Source organism: Danio rerio, chromosome 6 (genome assembly GCF_052040795.2).
Source record: "Danio rerio strain M-AB ecotype USA chromosome 6, GRCz13ab, whole genome shotgun sequence".
Taxonomy (NCBI): Eukaryota; Metazoa; Chordata; class Actinopteri; order Cypriniformes; family Danionidae; genus Danio; species Danio rerio.
In genome coordinates, this window is record NC_141026.1 from 50385306 (window position 1) to 50402125 (window position 16820).

General features: G+C 34.3%; 1 protein-coding gene across 3 annotated transcripts in view; it reads right to left on the reverse strand.

Annotated features, from left to right (window-relative positions):
• st7l (suppression of tumorigenicity 7 like) overlaps positions 1–15540 on the reverse strand; it is a 31767-nt gene extending 16227 nt beyond the window's left edge. The window contains exons 1-8 of one of the 3 annotated variants that reach the window (XR_015492799.1): positions 11984–12163; positions 7272–7354; positions 5991–6150; positions 5842–5896; positions 3813–3928; positions 3643–3721; positions 1809–1897; positions 1608–1708 (exon numbers count right to left, since the gene is read on the reverse strand). Coding sequence is in view for 2 of the 3 variants with exons in the window: in NM_001111156.1 (NP_001104626.1) it covers positions 1608–1708; positions 1809–1897; positions 3643–3721; positions 3813–3928; positions 5842–5896; positions 5991–6150; positions 7272–7354; positions 11984–12152 (852 nt within the window). In the remaining variant the exon portion in view is untranslated. 3 annotated transcript variants of the gene reach the window in all.
• Between the last annotated feature and the right edge of the window lie 1280 nt (positions 15541–16820).

A 16820-nucleotide genomic window follows, 5' to 3' on the forward strand; every position in this document is an offset into this window, starting at 1 on the left:
GCTATTCATTTTATTACATTTAATTTTTTATTTTATTTATGTTTTATTTTGTTTAAATTTGATATACATAATGGAGGCCAGCTAGCGAAGACGCTAGAGCCCATGGTCTTTAGCCTCCTTGTTAAAGCAATGACTTCAAAACAAAGCATTGCCAGTTCGATCCCAGCTCAGACTGGGTTGGGTGCAGTGGGACCGGTGGGTTAGACATGGGGGCTCGTTCGGGATAGAAGTGAGGTTTAGGGGGCTGAGTGTAACGGAGGGCAGCTAGTGAAGTGCTGTGCAGGTAAACTTCACTCCTCTGACCTCTAAAGGTGCTCTTGTGACAAATGCTAGAGGTCATGGTCTTTAGCCTCCCTGTTAGAGCAACTCACTCTTATACAAAGTATAGCCAGTTCAATCCCAGCTCAGACTGGGTTGGGTGCAGCAGGACCGGTGGGTTACACATGGGGGCTCGTCTGAAACGGAAGTGAGGTTTAGGCGGGTGAGAGTAACGGAAACCAGCTAGTGAAGTGCTGTGCCGGTAAATTTAACTTCTGTGACCTCTAAAGGTGTTCTCTTTTGACAGACGCTAGAGACAATGGTCTTTAGCCTCCTTGTTAGAGCAACTAACTCTCATACAAAGAAATGCTGGAAACGCCAGACTGGGTTGGGTGCAGTAGGACCGATGGGTTACACATGGGGGCTCATTCGCGATGAAAGTGGGGTTTAGGGGGTGAGTGTAACTGAGGCCAGCTAGTGAAGTGCTATGCGAGTAAACTTCACTCCTCTGACCTCTAAAGATGCTCTAGCGACAGACACTAGAGGCCATAGTCTTTAGCCTCTATGTTAGAGCAACCGACTCCCATTTGGACAGTTGTCCGTTTGATCCCAGCTTGGAGGAGGTTGGGTAGTGTAGGTCCGGGGGCGGGGGGTGGTGGGATTTCATTGATAAATAAAATTTACATTTAAATAATTCTAATTAATAAATAAACATATGATAAACTAAATTGATAATAGTTAAAGATCGTATAAAATAACCAAAAATAATGGCAATCAAATGCAAAATGGTGTACAATAATATAAAAAAATGGCAAAATAAAATAAAATATAATTTTTAAATGGCATAAAATAAAATAACATGAAATAAAGCAAAAGTAAAGTCAAATTAAACACATTTCTAGTCAAATGCTATTTGTGTGTATATGTTCAGGCATATATGAATTAAATGTCAAATAAGCTATAAGATATATACAGTTCAAATGTAAAGTTTCCCTTTCAACTTTAATTTATTTAAAGAGTTGATTTAAAAATTAATTTTAATTATTAGTGACATTTATAAATAGTAACCTTCCCTGACGATTTTCTGCAAATAGGGAGTAACAACATGTATGGAACTGTGTGTACTGAGCCTTAACATTTATTAAAAAAAACTGAACACAGAAAATTTTAAGCACAATAATATCAGCAATAAATTAAAGTGACGCTGAATCATTCTGACTAATCCCTTAGGTCAAAAAATAAAAATAAAATAAGTTACAGTAAAGAACTTACTATGCACTGGAATGATGAATATACACTTTATACAGCCACAAGATCTGAATGTTATCTGTGTCATATGGTTCACTCACATCTCTCATCATCTTTACAGCTTCTTTGATGCGGCCCAGTTTTCTAGCACACATGGCCAGTCTGCGCTTGATGTAAACCACAAGATTGGTGTCTTTGCCAGCTGTAAAAGAAACAGCAAAAGCAACAGCAAAAACAACAGTGTGAGTTACTGTAAGCGGGGTGTGAATGTGTGAATGTGTGATAGTGCGAACGCTTCATACCACTTTTGAGAGCTTGTTTGAAGAGTCGCTCTGCTTCTGTGATGGTTGTGGCTTCCTCCTCAGCCAGAAGCACATAAGCTGCAGCACATCTGCCATGGAGAAATAGAAAACAACATGTTTATATTGTGTTCATATTAGAGATGCACTGACACAGAAAATCAAGTTATTATTTTTTAAGCTATAGTTAGTAATGTGCAATGCAATGAAATAATGTTAATTTTGACATTTGATTAAAATTATATTATTATTAAACGATGAAACCATTAAGTTTTTTTAAATATAAGCTTTTAAGTTTAGAAGCTTTTCAATTTAGCATTATTCAGCATTAAAATGTATAATTTAATAGTTTTATAACCAAATATATTATATTATTTTATGCTAATTTTAACTTAATATTCATTTAATTTATTGCTGATGGATACAATAAAATTACTGATGGATAAAATCAAATAAAAAAAAAAAACACAAAACGGTGCAAATACATTGTGCATGTATTGTTGTGTAATTATTATTTTTTGTTATGTCTATATATAAACTTGTATTTTCTTTTATAACAACTTATCAAATTAATATAAAGATATGTACTCTCCAGAAAAAAAAGCATTATAGGAATATAATTATTATTATAGGCATATTATTAAAAAAAATTGAAAAACAAATTCACAGGAGGGCTAATAATTTTGACTAAATCATTTTTAATTATTTAAAATTAATTTAAAATAAAAAATATATCCAGCATCATATCCATGTTTTCCATTATATATATATGTGTGTGTGTGTGTGAGTGAATTATGAGTTTAATACATTTCTAAACATAATAGTTTTAATAACTCATTTCTAATAACTGATTTATTTTAGCTTTGTCATGATGACAGTAAATAATATTTTGCTAGATATTTTTCAAGACACTTCTATAGAGCTTAAAGTGACATTTAAAGGCTCAACTAGGTTAATTAGGTTAACGATGGTTTGTTCTGTATCGAAAAAATATATAGCTTAAAGGGGCTAATAGTTTTGACCTTAAAATGGTTTATGAAAAACTAAAAACCGCTTTTATTCTAGCTGAAATAAAACAAATAAGACTTTCTCCAGACAAATTATCAGCCATACCGTGAAAATTTCCTTGCTCTGTTAAAAATCATTTGGGAAATATTAAAAAAAGAAAAAAAATTCAAAGGGGGGCTAATAATTCTGACTTCAACTATGTACATATACATATACAATGTACATATTTACATACAGTGCTCAATATATAAAAGTACACCCCTCACAAATCAAATAAAAACAATTTTTTTAATTTATATTTTAATAGGAAGCTATATAACATTATATTTGTGCAAGTTTATTAGTTTAGTCAGTACTGAAGCTAAATCTGGAGCTTATCTAACAAAATACAACATTACTTAACAACATAACAAAATAACTTATGATAATGGTCCAAAAACTACCACACCCAAATTTATATATTAGAAAAAAATATTAAATACAAATTTAAAAGAAAGTGGAATAATCAAGAAAAGCAAAAATGTATCTTTCAATTTTTAAATATGTTTGGTGATTAAAATATTATTTTAATAAATATATCTGTTTAATAAATCTGTTTAGTTTAAATGCTCCAAAATACATTGCCTATATTCACTGAGAAACTAATAAAAATATTATTAAATTTTTAAAATTGGGTATATTCAATTATGCTAAGCACTGTATACATATATGGAAAACATGGATATAATGCTGGATATATTTTTATTTTTAATAGCACACATTTTACAGACTTTACCTTTATTTAACTTCAATAACCCTGATGAAACACAAAGAAAGTTAGGGCACTCACTCGCGGTTCAGCTCAATGGCCTGATAAGCTGCTCGAATGCGTGCCTGCGGGTTCCTCTCCCTCCAGGCCTTCTGCATCACTGTCGGACAAACAAGAGAAACATCTACCATCATTAGACTCACTTCAGGTCAATCTGTGTTTGTTTACAAGTAGAAGAGCATAAGACTAACCAGAGTCCTCTGGTCTGAGCTGCTGAGTGTCTCCCAAGAAGAAGGTCTGATGATCTTGTGCTGATAAATTCATGTCATAGTAAGTCAGGGGCTCTTTACCAGTCACCCAAGTGTACCTGGACAGGAAAAATCATCAAGGAATACACATCTAACTCATAAATGATGAATTTAAAGTACATTTTGTCACAGAAGTGTTGCATAAAATAATCTAAAAAATCTAAAGACACTTTCTAAAAACAATTATTGCAAAAAATATAAATATATACAGTTAAGGTCAGAATTATTAGACCCCTTTGATTTTTTTTACTTTATATATATATATATATATATATATATATATATATATATATATATATATATATATATATATATATATATATATATATATATATGTCAAATTATGTTTAATAGAGCAAAGAAATTTTCACAGTATGTCTGATAAAATTTTTTCTTCTGGAGAAAGTCTTGTTTGTTTTATTTAGGCTAGAATAAAAGCAGCTTTTAAAATAAAAAATAAAAAAACATTTTACGGTCAAAATTATTAGCCTATTTAAGCTATTTTTTTCTGATAGTCTACAGAACAAACCATCGTTATACAATAACTAGTCTAATTACCTTAACCTGCATAGTTAACCTAATTAACCCAGTTAAGCCTTTAAATGTCATTAAGCTTTATAGAAGTGTCTTGAAAAATATCTAGTCAAATATTATTTACTGTCATCATGGCAAAGATAAAATAAAGGTTTTTAGAAATTATGTTTAGAAATGTGTTGAAAAAAATCTTCTCTTCGTTAAACAGAAATTGGGGGGAAAATAAAAAGGGGGCTAATAATTCAGGGGGGCTAATAATTCTAACTTTACTGTATATATTTTTATGTACTGTTATTATCATCATCATAATTATTATTTATTACTGTTAATAATATTGTTATTATTATTATGAGAATGTAGTCATATTTTTAGATTCTCTATTCCTATCAGATTGTTTTAAAAATTATTTTTTTATAATAATGAAGAAAATCATGCTCCATATCCAGGTCACTTAAGACCTGGGAATGCACAAAATATGTACACCAAACTAAATAAACATTTGTGCATTGAAATGTTTTTTCTTTTCTTTTTTTAATCTGCATTCGAAAGTTTATGCAGATAAAAACATTATTTTTATTTAAAGCTTTCAAAGTAACATTTATTGTTTTTGATCATTAAAAAAAGAATTACATTTCCTTCATTATTCATTCCTTCATTTTCTTGTCGGCTTAGTCCCTTTATTAATCCTGGGTCGCCACAGCGGAATGAACCGCCAACTTATCCAGCAAGTTTTTACGCAGCGGATGCCCTTCCAGCCGCAACCCATCTCTGGGAAAGATCCACACACACACTCATACACTATGGACAATTTAGCCTACCCAATTCACCTGTACCGCATGTCTTTGGACTGTGGGGGAAACCGGAGCACCCGGAGGAAACCCACGCGAAGGCAGGGAGAACATGCAAACTCCACACAGAAACGCCAACTGAGCCGAGGTTTGAACCAGTGACCCAGCAACCTTCTTGCTGTGAGGCGACAGCACTACCTACTGCGCCACTGCCTCGCCCATTTCCTTCATTAATACTGGTAAATATAAGATTACATATTTTTATAGATGTAATTTATTAAATGTTTAACAAAATGTCTCATCTATTTAAATAAATTTCACTTTTAGGTGTGGATTATTTTGTTTAATAGTTTTTAATTAATAAAAATAGGCTTATGCAGTAATATCATGATCAAAACATGGTAACATTTTGACAAATTGCTAATTAGATTCAATATTTTAAAATATATTGTTCAAATGTGTAAAGAATTTTTACATTTTGAATGCTTTAAGAGAAACAAACTACTGAAATCTGTTTTTTTTCCAAATTCTTAAATATTTAAAAGAAAATAATAAAGTTTACAAGAGTTAAAATTTTTATTTAAAAAAAAAATTATTTTAATTAATTAAAATTAAGTTAAAAAGAGTTTAAAAATGGTCCAACAACACACCTGCTGTACTCTGCTCCTCTAAATAAATTGAGTGGATTCCTCCACACTTTACATTCTGGAAAACAAATAATAATAATAAATAAGCAAAATGAACAGCTTGATGTTCAAATTCTTTTGTATGATACCATGTAGTGGTAACTTTTCCAAACCTGCTACATTGCTCCTGGGCTCAGCATCTCCATTGACTGATGAGAAGAGTCCAGCAGAGCCGCTGTTCTCCACTCCGCCCAGCAGAGGACGCAGGTGACTGACCGAAACCTGCTCGATGAAGGACGTGCCGTACTTTCTGAAGTACCACCACTCAAATATCTGAAGCACACGACATCAAGAGAATTTTAATTTCAATTATCTGAAATTAAACTAATGACACTCAAGCTGCTTATTTATACGCTGTTAACACCAAGAATGATATAAATATTATAAAAAACTATATCTTTGTCCACACCATCAAACGATAATGATCTGAAATTAAAATTCTGTCATCATTTACTTATCCTGCACGTATAGGGCTGCACGATACTGGAAAAATATGCAATGTCGTTAAGTATTAAGATAACGATATTCCTTATGATAGAACATTTGTCTAGAAAAATGCTTTTTTTTATCAGCCATGTTTTGGCTGTTGAAGAACACAGCCATTGACTTCTATAGTATTTTCTGTTCCTATTATGGATGTCAATGGCTAATATTTTCTAACATTCTTCGAAATATCTTGTTTTGAGTTAAACAAAAGAAAGAAATTCCTAAATGTTTAAAAGCACTTGAGTGAGAGTTAATGAGGAAAATCTATTTTTTATCTTTTTTATCATGTTTTAGTTAATACTTTCTTTGCATTACCCCATTGTAACCAGCAGTTGTCCTTGATGTGCTAAATGTCTAGTGCAGGGGTGTCAAACTCAATTCCTGGAGGGCCGAAGCTCTGCACAGTTTAGTACCAACCCTGCTCCAACACACTTACCTGTAAGTTTCAAACAAGCCTGAAGGACTCAATTAGTTTGATCAGGTGTGTTTAATTAGGGTTGGAACTAAACTGTGCAGAGCTGCGGCCCTTTTGGAACTGAGTTTGACACCTGTGGTCTAGTGTATCTGACCAGTGAATCCAGCTTGTGTAATATATCTAATTATACTGTGAATTTAACAAATCAGTCAAATAAAAACAATAAAAATACTAATAATCGTTTACACAGCATTTTCAAAGGCAACAAAAAGACATCGTAACTAGCACTGGACATCCTATAGCTGCTATTACAGGTTTGTTTGTTTTTTTATTATTTTTTTATTTATTTTTGTTACAATTTGCTAGCCTGGCCTGCATAGTTTCTATTAAAAAACATTTCAGCATTCCTTCCCATGGTATAACCAATTGTTTTCAATTGTTTATTTAGTGTCATTATTTTACGTGCATTTCATTAAACCCAAAAAAGACTCACCAAAATTAGGCCCGAGATGAGCGAGGAGGTTCCAGTGAGCGCAACGTAGAATTTAGGTGTCAGAGTGTTTAAAAACACAGAAGCTGTGGATGAATAATAACAGAGGTGTCATATGATTATTGTAGCATTGTGAAGTCAAAAATCTATGGACTTAACATTTAGCAATTCCATGATCTTGAAAAAAAGGGAAAATCTAAAATAGTTTAGAGAGAAGCAATCTAAAGCTGTATATACACACACCGGCCACTTTATTAGGTACACCTGTCCAACTGCTTGTTAACGCAAATTTCTTATCAGCCAATCACATGGCAGCAACTCTTCATTTAGGCATGTGACAAAGAGACAAGTTCAAATCGAGCATCAGATTGGGGAAGAAAGATGATTTAAGTGACTTTGAACCCGGCATGGTTGTTGGTGCCAGACGAGCTGGTTTGAGTAACTGCTGATCTACTGGGATTTTCACCAATGAACGGACAGAGTGATTGGAGCTGACAGAAAGGCAACACCTCAAGTAACCACTCGTTACAACCAAAGTATGCAGAAGAGCATCTCTGAACGCACAACATGTCCAACCTTGAGGCGGATGGGCTACAGTACCAATTGAGCATCGTGTAAACGCCACAGCCTACCTGAGTATTGTTGCTGAGTCTGACCATGTCCATCCCTTTATGACCACAGTGTACCCATCTTCTAGTGGCTACTTCCAGCAGGATAACACACCACTTTATAAAGCGCGAATCATCTCAAACTGGTTTTTGAACATGACAATGTGTTCACTGTGCTTAAATGGCCTCCACAGTCACCAGATCGTAACTCAATAGAGCACCTTTGGGATGTGGTGGAACAGGTGATTTGCATCAGGGATGTGCAGCCGACAAATCTGCAGCAACTGATGCTATCATGTCAATATGAACCATATCTCTGAGGAATGTTTCCAGTAGCTTGTTAAATCCATACCACAAATGATTAAGGCAGTTCAGAAGGCAAAAGAGGGTCCAACCCAGTACTAGTAATGTGTACCTAATAAAGTGGCCGGTGAGTGTAAGTCATAACTATTAATTAATTAGTTTATTTGTAGCAACATCATTTTTTTTCCATCTTTGTACATGGCTCATGAGGGTTTTTATAGTCTACTAAAACTGAAAGTAAAACCATGAAATGAAAAGTATTTTTGTTTTTTGTAAATGACATTGTTTTCAATTATAAAAAGGAAATTAAACTAAATAACTCAAAATAAAGATAATAAAAACATCTAGACATTTCAAACTGAAAATTACAATTAAAATTTAATTAAATTAAATAAAAAATGTAAAAAAGTTTAATTAAAAGTTCAATTAAAAGTAACAATTAAAATTTTTGAAAAAAATATATATAAAGGCTATTATTTCTTTAAATACAAAGTCAGCATGGACGAAAGATATTAGAACATACATTTATAAACACATTATAACTTTAAGATGACTTAATGTAATTGCACAATTTACTTAATTATCTTTAAACTACTTTTTCAACAGCAACCTATCCTCAAATATTCCCAATCTTTTTTTTTATAGTTATGTCCTCTAAATAATATTTTTACTCCAACATTAAATGACTGAGGTAAAGTTGATTTTATAGGAACACACTCATTCAGTGACAAATTGTGACAGGCTCCCTATATTGTTTACCATGGTAATTTGAATAAAATAGCTGAAATCACAAGTAAACAGGACTTTAAAACACTTTTAGCACAATTTAATTGACTATAAGCAATGTTATACCTTGATAGTCGTTGGCTGCTAATATAATATCATTATTAGGAATACCTTTCTGAAATTTCATTATTATGGAGAATGTCCAAATGTGTGAATATAGAACCAACTTTACCTCACTCATTAAATGCACACCATGCTCTAACAAACTTTTATATTTAATTGTCAAAACTGTGATTTTGATTAAAATTTATGATGATAAAATTTAGATATTGAGATACATAATTGTGTTTTTTAATGCCTTCGTGTCATTTTACAGACTAGCAGTTTTTGACAGCTGCATTTCATCAAATTCACTACCTCAGTAACGACTTAATATCTGTGAAAACCTTCTCACAATGCTATATTATGACTTTTAATACAGTAAACACTTAGTATAGAGGCATGTTATTTCAGTTAACACCTATTTTATGTCCTTTTGGACACTTGACCTCAGTCACCATTCATAGAAATTGCATTGAAAGCACAGCCTTCAAAAAATATCATTAAATTCCCCAGAAAACAAAGTCGATACCGGCAGACGATAAAAACAACAGCCTAAATGTGATATATGTGGGAACTTTTGCATCCTTGAGCAGAAATAAAAGCAGTGCTGAGGTGTAAACGTCAAGAGAGGAGCAGAAAAACACACAGACCTGCGGTCAAATGTGTGAAAATAAAACCAACTTTACCTCAATCATTATATGCACACCATGCTCTAACAAACGTTTATAATAAATTGTCAAAACTGTGATGTCCTTTTGATTAAAATTTACGTTGGTACAATTTAGATAATGAGAATGTAGTTATTTAATGCCTTTGTGTCACTAATCACAACCAAAACAATACATTTTCTAGACTAGCAGTTTTTGACAGCTGCATTTCATCGCATTCACTACCTCAGTAACGACTTAAAATCAGTTAAATCCTTCTCACAGTGCTATATTATGACTTTCAATAGAGTAAACACTAAGTATAGACGCATGTTATTTCAGTTAACACCTATTTTAAGTCATTTTGGACAGTTGACATCAGTCACCATTCATTGAAATTGCATTGAAAACACAGCCTTCAAAAAATATCCTTTTAAATTCCCCAGAAAACAAAGTCAATACAGGCAGACGATAAAAACGACAGCCTAATGTAATAAATGTGGGAACTTTTGCATCCTTGAGCAGAAATAAAAGCAGTGCTGAGGTGTAAACATCAAGAGAGGAGCAGATAAACACACAGACCTGCGGTCAAATGTGTAAAAATAAAACCAACTTTACCTCAATCATTATATGCACACCATGCTCTAACAAACGTTTATAATAAATTGTCAAAACTGTGATGTCCTTTTGATTAAAATTTACGTTGGTACAATTTAGATATTGAGATGGAGAATTTAGTTATTTAATGCCTTCGTGTCACTAATCACAACCAAAACAAAACATTTTCTAGACTAGCATTTTTGACAGCTGCATTTCATCGCAGTCACTACCTCAGTAACGACTTAAAATCAGTTAAATCCTTCTCACAATGCTATATTATGACTTTCAATAGAGTAAACACTAAGTATAGACGCATGTTATTTCAGTTAACACCTATTTTAAGTCATTTTGGACAGTTGACATCAGTCACCATTCATTGAAATTGCATTGAAAACACAGCCTTCAAAAAATATCCTTTTAAATTCCCCAGAAAACAAAGTCGATACCGGCAGACGATAAAAACAACAGCCTAAATGTGATATATGTGGGAACTTTTGCATCCTTGAGCAGAAATAAAAGCAGTGCTGAGGTGTAAACGTCAAGAGAGGAGCAGAAAAACACACAGACCTGCGGTCAAATGTGTGAAAATAAAACCAACTTTACCTCAATCATTATATGCACACCATGCTCTAACAAACGTTTATAATAAATTGTCAAAACTGTGATGTCCTTTTGATTAAAATTTACGTTGGTACAATTTAGATAATGAGAATGTAGTTATTTAATGCCTTTGTGTCACTAATCACAACCAAAACAATACATTTTCTAGACTAGCATTTTTGACAGCTGCATTTCATCGCATTCACTACCTCAGTAACGACTTAAAATCAGTTAAATCCTTCTCACAGTGCTATATTATGACTTTCAATAGAGTAAACACTAAGTATAGACGCATGTTATTTCAGTTAACACCTATTTTAAGTCATTTTGGACAGTTGACATCAGTCACCATTCATTGAAATTGCATTGAAAACACAGCCTTCAAAAAATATCCTTTTAAATTCCCCAGAAAACAAAGTCAATACAGGCAGACGATAAAAACGACAGCCTAATGTAATAAATGTGGGAACTTTTGCATCCTTGAGCAGAAATAAAAGCAGTGCTGAGGTGTAAACATCAAGAGAGGAGCAGATAAACACACAGACCTGCGGTCAAATGTGTAAAAATAAAACCAACTTTACCTCAATCATTATATGCACACCATGCTCTAACAAACGTTTATAATAAATTGTCAAAACTGTGATGTCCTTTTGATTAAAATTTACGTTGGTACAATTTAGATATTGAGATGGAGAATTTAGTTATTTAATGCCTTCGTGTCACTAATCACAACCAAAACAAAACATTTTCTAGACTAGCATTTTTGACAGCTGCATTTCATCGCAGTCACTACCTCAGTAACGACTTAAAATCAGTTAAATCCTTCTCACAATGCTATATTATGACTTTCAATAGAGTAAACACTAAGTATAGACGCATGTTATTTCAGTTAACACCTATTTTAAGTCATTTTGGACAGTTGACATCAGTCACCATTCATTGAAATTGCATTGAAAACACAGCCTTCAAAAAATATCCTTTTAAATTCCCCAGAAAACAAAGTCGATACAGGCAGACGATAAAAACGACAGCCTAATGTAATAAATGTGGGAACTTTTGCATCCTTGAGCAGAAATAAAAGCAGTGCTGAGGTGTAAACATCAAGAGAGGAGCAGATAAACACACAGACCTGCGTTGACGGTCTCCTGCAGCTTCAGCGGACTCCTCAACACGTAAACCATCGTCAACACCATGGCGAACCACAGCGCGCAGATGTACGTCCACGACCAGCACAGCCACGATTTTAATTTCTCCGTGAAACCGGGTGATTGGGGATTACTGCCGCTGCTGTCCGCCATCTTTCACTTGCGAGCCGTAAACATTAGAATTGTGGGATACTGGAGGAGAGAGTGCTGTGCTGACGCGCTCCACTAGAGGACGCGCTCACTGTTTATTTACATACGAGAGATTTTGATTTGCTATCTAAATGCTAGCTTCATTAGCATTATATACTGCGTATTTTTTAAAGTTTGCTATTATTGAACATAAAATATTGTACAAGTTGGCATTGTCGATATTACAAAAAGTAAAAAGGTGCAAATAAAGAACAAATTATACATAATATGTTACATAAAATAATTATAAGTAATATAATAACTAGCTAAATATAATAAAATAAATAAAAAGGGCTAGGGGTTTTCCTGTAATAACACTTTTCGATTAAAAACAGAAGATTATTCACTTTTTGTTTGATCGTTATCTCAAGGGCTTTTATATATGAAATAATCTCATTATTAAGGCCCAAAATGTTGGTTTCACCTTCAAAATTTTGGGCTAGCTATGTACAATTTCCCAAGGAAGTTGTTGATTAAGAAGGCATCTTTCTTACTGTCCATTACAAACCCAGAAATTCTATGTCATTCACATTAAAAGATCCTGAGGTGTGAAATCTTTGGGTAAAGCCGTCATAAACATCTTACCATAAAGCATCCACTAACATACTGTGAAAAAACAAATAATCTGCTGTTTTAATATCATCACAAAACATTATTAGACTCAAATCCAAATCTAATTCTTAAATATTCACTATCCTACTTAAAATTGTAAAATTGGATCTTGCATTGCCCCCTCAGAAAGAGTTTGTGCCCCCCAGTTTTTATAAAGGATTGTTCACTCAAACTGAAAATTCTTTCTGTCATTAATTATTAACACCCCTGTCATTCCAACCTTCAGAACACGCATTTAAATATTTTAAAATATATGACATAGCAATTAAATTATGAGAATGGCTATATCATGACGAACAGTGCTTTAAAATAACAATAATAATTCCTTACATTTCTATAGCGCTTTTCTTGGCACTCAAAGCGCTTTACACGTAGGGGGAATCTTCTCATCTACTTTTTTTTTCTTTTTTTAATGCAAGAAAGTACATTACAAAGATATAATATGAACAAAGAGACAAAGAGGGTTACATAAATAGAATTCCAGCAAATTAAACAAGTTTAAATGATTTACACTAGGAAAGCGTTTTAAATGCAGTGTAATTGTTAGAGTCTTTAAAAGAGTTCACATACATTTCAAAGTCCTTTCTGAAAATAAAAAAGTAAGGGTGTTTCTTTGAAAATGTACATTTATGGATGTAAAATTTTGTTTAAAAAAGCAATAAATCAATAATAAATTTACAATGAGAAGAATCTACACTCAGAGAGTAACCAAAGAATACAATTTTTGGGGAAATACAGAAGTTTGGAAATAAGAATTTTTTAATGAAATTGGAAAAGTCAACCCAAAACACTTTACAGTAAGTACACTCCCAAAATAAATGGTTAAGAGTTTCATCATATTGAGTACGAAATGAGCATTTAGGGGAAATATTGTTATTAAATTTAACTAGTTTGGTCTTTATTGAGTAGCAATCTCCTCATCTACCACCAGTGTAGCATCCACCTGGATGAAGCAACAGCAGCCATTTTCCACCAGACCGCACACACACCACAGAGAGAGAAGAAAGAGAAATGAAGCCAATTATGATATGGTGATGGTTAGGAGGCCATGATGGACAGAGGCCAGTGGTTAAATTTGGCCAGGATGCCGGGGTTAAACCCGTACTCTTTTTCGAAAGACATTCTGGGATTTTAGGGGATTATGCTGAAGCATGCTAATAGGACTTTTAATTTGCCAGTAACCTGATTTAAGCGCTTCCGGCGAACTGTATGCCAAAGGAAAAATCTGCACTTTTTTAAGGTCTGTTTTCTTTAAAAATCAGCGATCTCCACTGGCTGAGTTATATCCGATATAAAGCGGGTCTTAGATTTACTAGAAGCACTGCATTAAATTACATTTTCCCCGCCATGTCTTTATAATATGAGCATTTCTTTTACCCCAGTAAATGGAGCGTCTGCGCTATCCTGCCGATTCTGACGGGCTAGTGCGAGTAAAAGGCCTTTTGTCTCGTTTTACGCTTGAACAACTAAATGAATGCCAAAGTTTATTTAACTGAATGTATTTTAATTACATTACAACATGAATGCTGTAAAAGGAACCGTATAAAATGGAAAAAACTCACAATAACCGGTCACCGGAAGTTTATAAGTAACTTATATGGGAACAACACTAGCTCGGCATATACCCAATTATATTCATCTGTCTCCATATTGTACTGCATCCCAGAATATTACAAAGCACCAAAAATGTAAAAAAATATATATTGAATATATTTAATATATTTTTGCGTACGGCAGACGGCAACTTACCATGACGCAGATTCCCCAGTCTGTGTGCTCCAATCAGGTGAGCCCTCTTCAGCGCTCGCCATGACAACGAGATAGCAGTGACGTGCCTTGTAAAAATTTGCATCTGCATTCCTATAAAGCTCGTGTGCTCTCGGTTAGCGTTGTCAGTTCGCTCGGTGTTGCTGTTTGTACTTGACCAAGGTGAGTTCAATACCGACGGTACGAGTGGAGCCACGCCAATCTCACGAAGTCCGCTTCGTGAAGCTTCACTCGGGCCCGTCTGTGCTGTAGTTCCTTGTGGTTTACGTACATAAACGTAACATCGCAAGGAATATTACGTGTTTGTTGCTCGAAATGTGCCGCCGAGCAACATCCAGTGAATACTGGCACGGCCTGGCGCCCGGTCTACTCGTGCACTCCCTGGGGCGAGGCGGCCTTTGAGCCCTAGGCAGGGAACAAACAACCCCCGAGGACCCTCAGGGAAACACGGGGGGCCGGTAGTGGGACCTCGCTGCGAGGGTTATGGTGGGCGGGAGTAGCGAGGCCCACTCATCGTCTATTTTAAACTATAGTTTCAAACTTTAGTTTACTATAGTTTGAAATAGACACCATGGTAACTGTTATAATTTAACTTTATGCAAAGAGCTTAGAATGACCAAGAGCAACAGCCCCGGATTCCGCCATTTTGAAGTGAAAGCGATCGGCCGTCCATTGGACATTGGATCAGTGGAAAGCAGTTGCTTTGTTTTTATTTAATTTATTCAAAAAGCGCGTTATTGTTTCCCAAATTGTAGAGTGTCGCCTCTGGGTGATTCTATGCTCTTTGCTCTTTGTCTGACTGTTGTAATGATTTGCTTTGTTTTTCAGCTAAGCTGTTGAGCAAAGAAGGACTATTGAAGACAACAGTTAAAGACAACCGCGGGTTATATTCACGAGCGCGCGCGTTATGATGTTTCCGGGTTGTTTTGTAAAAGTTTGTCTTGTTTGCATGTCGAACTAAATAAACTATACTCTTTCTAAACACCTGTCTCGTGTTTTATTTGTCCTTTACAGCAATGCACTGTCATGTAAGTCCGTTGAACGCATTTGTATGCAACATGGTTTGACAATACAGTAGTCTAACAAATAAATGGTTGTTATAAATGTACCTTCATTAGTCAACATTTGGTGTAGATAATAAATAGTTAATCAAAGATGTCCTAAGACATAAGGGTTATGTTATGGTTGTTTTATAACTATATTTAATTTTATTCTGTATGATTAAAACCAGCAAATTACACTATATATTTAACATGTCATGAACTTACTGTTACTTTAAAATTTGCTTAATAAAATGTCCTAAGACAAGAATGGGTGTTGTTTTGGTTTTATGGCAACCTACAGTAGGATAAGGGTTGACTACAGCAGGTATAGGCTACATACATCATAGGGAGTTTTTTTAATGACCCAAATCAAGTAAAATGTCTCGTACTCAAGTACTTTTAGCATGCAAAAGTCAAATTTAAGTATATAAAATACAGTTTCCAACAACAAAATTTTGTCTTGTGAAAAAGACCAGTGTGGTGGTGAGAAAAAAAGTAATATCAAGTTATATATATTTATAAAAGAAGTTGAAGAAGTTGTCATAATATTTAGTCATTAGATCATGTGACCGCTAGATGGAGCTCAATTAAAAGGAGCGTTAATTTCAAAGGAGCGTTACACTGTACTAAAATTGCGGCTGTATTGACGCATTCCTTCCAATAGACAACATTAGGGTAGGCGACATCCAATGTATATTTCTATGGGAGATAACTAGTATTCACGCCATATCATGCTCAACTCTTATTACTCTTTTACGCTCTTTGAGAGTCTTGGCGGGATTTCAGAATGATATTCAGGCAACTATGAAGTAGCGGTACCGTCTGTGTACCATAGTTACACAATGCAGCATTTAGCTCGCTCGTAAACATCGCTGTCTGAGCAGAAGTTTCATCATTAGCCTTGACTGTCAGATGCTCTTCATCTCAGGACTCAGGAGCTGTATTTTTAGATGCTTGATAACAGATATAAGGTGAGTTATGGCTGGAGTGGACGCTGCTAGATGGGCTCATTTTGGCATAACTGGAGCGAACAAGGATACTAAAGAGTGACAGAGTCCACAAAACTGCTCTCTGGTTGCATTTCATTTGATGAATATTATCTTTTAGAGCGTCAAATCTTGCCTCAGGTTTTTCCCTCAGGTGTTCTCGTCAGATTTGTCGTCTTAGAAAGACAGGCCTGTCAATACAGGGGGGCATTGCCCCCTCAAAA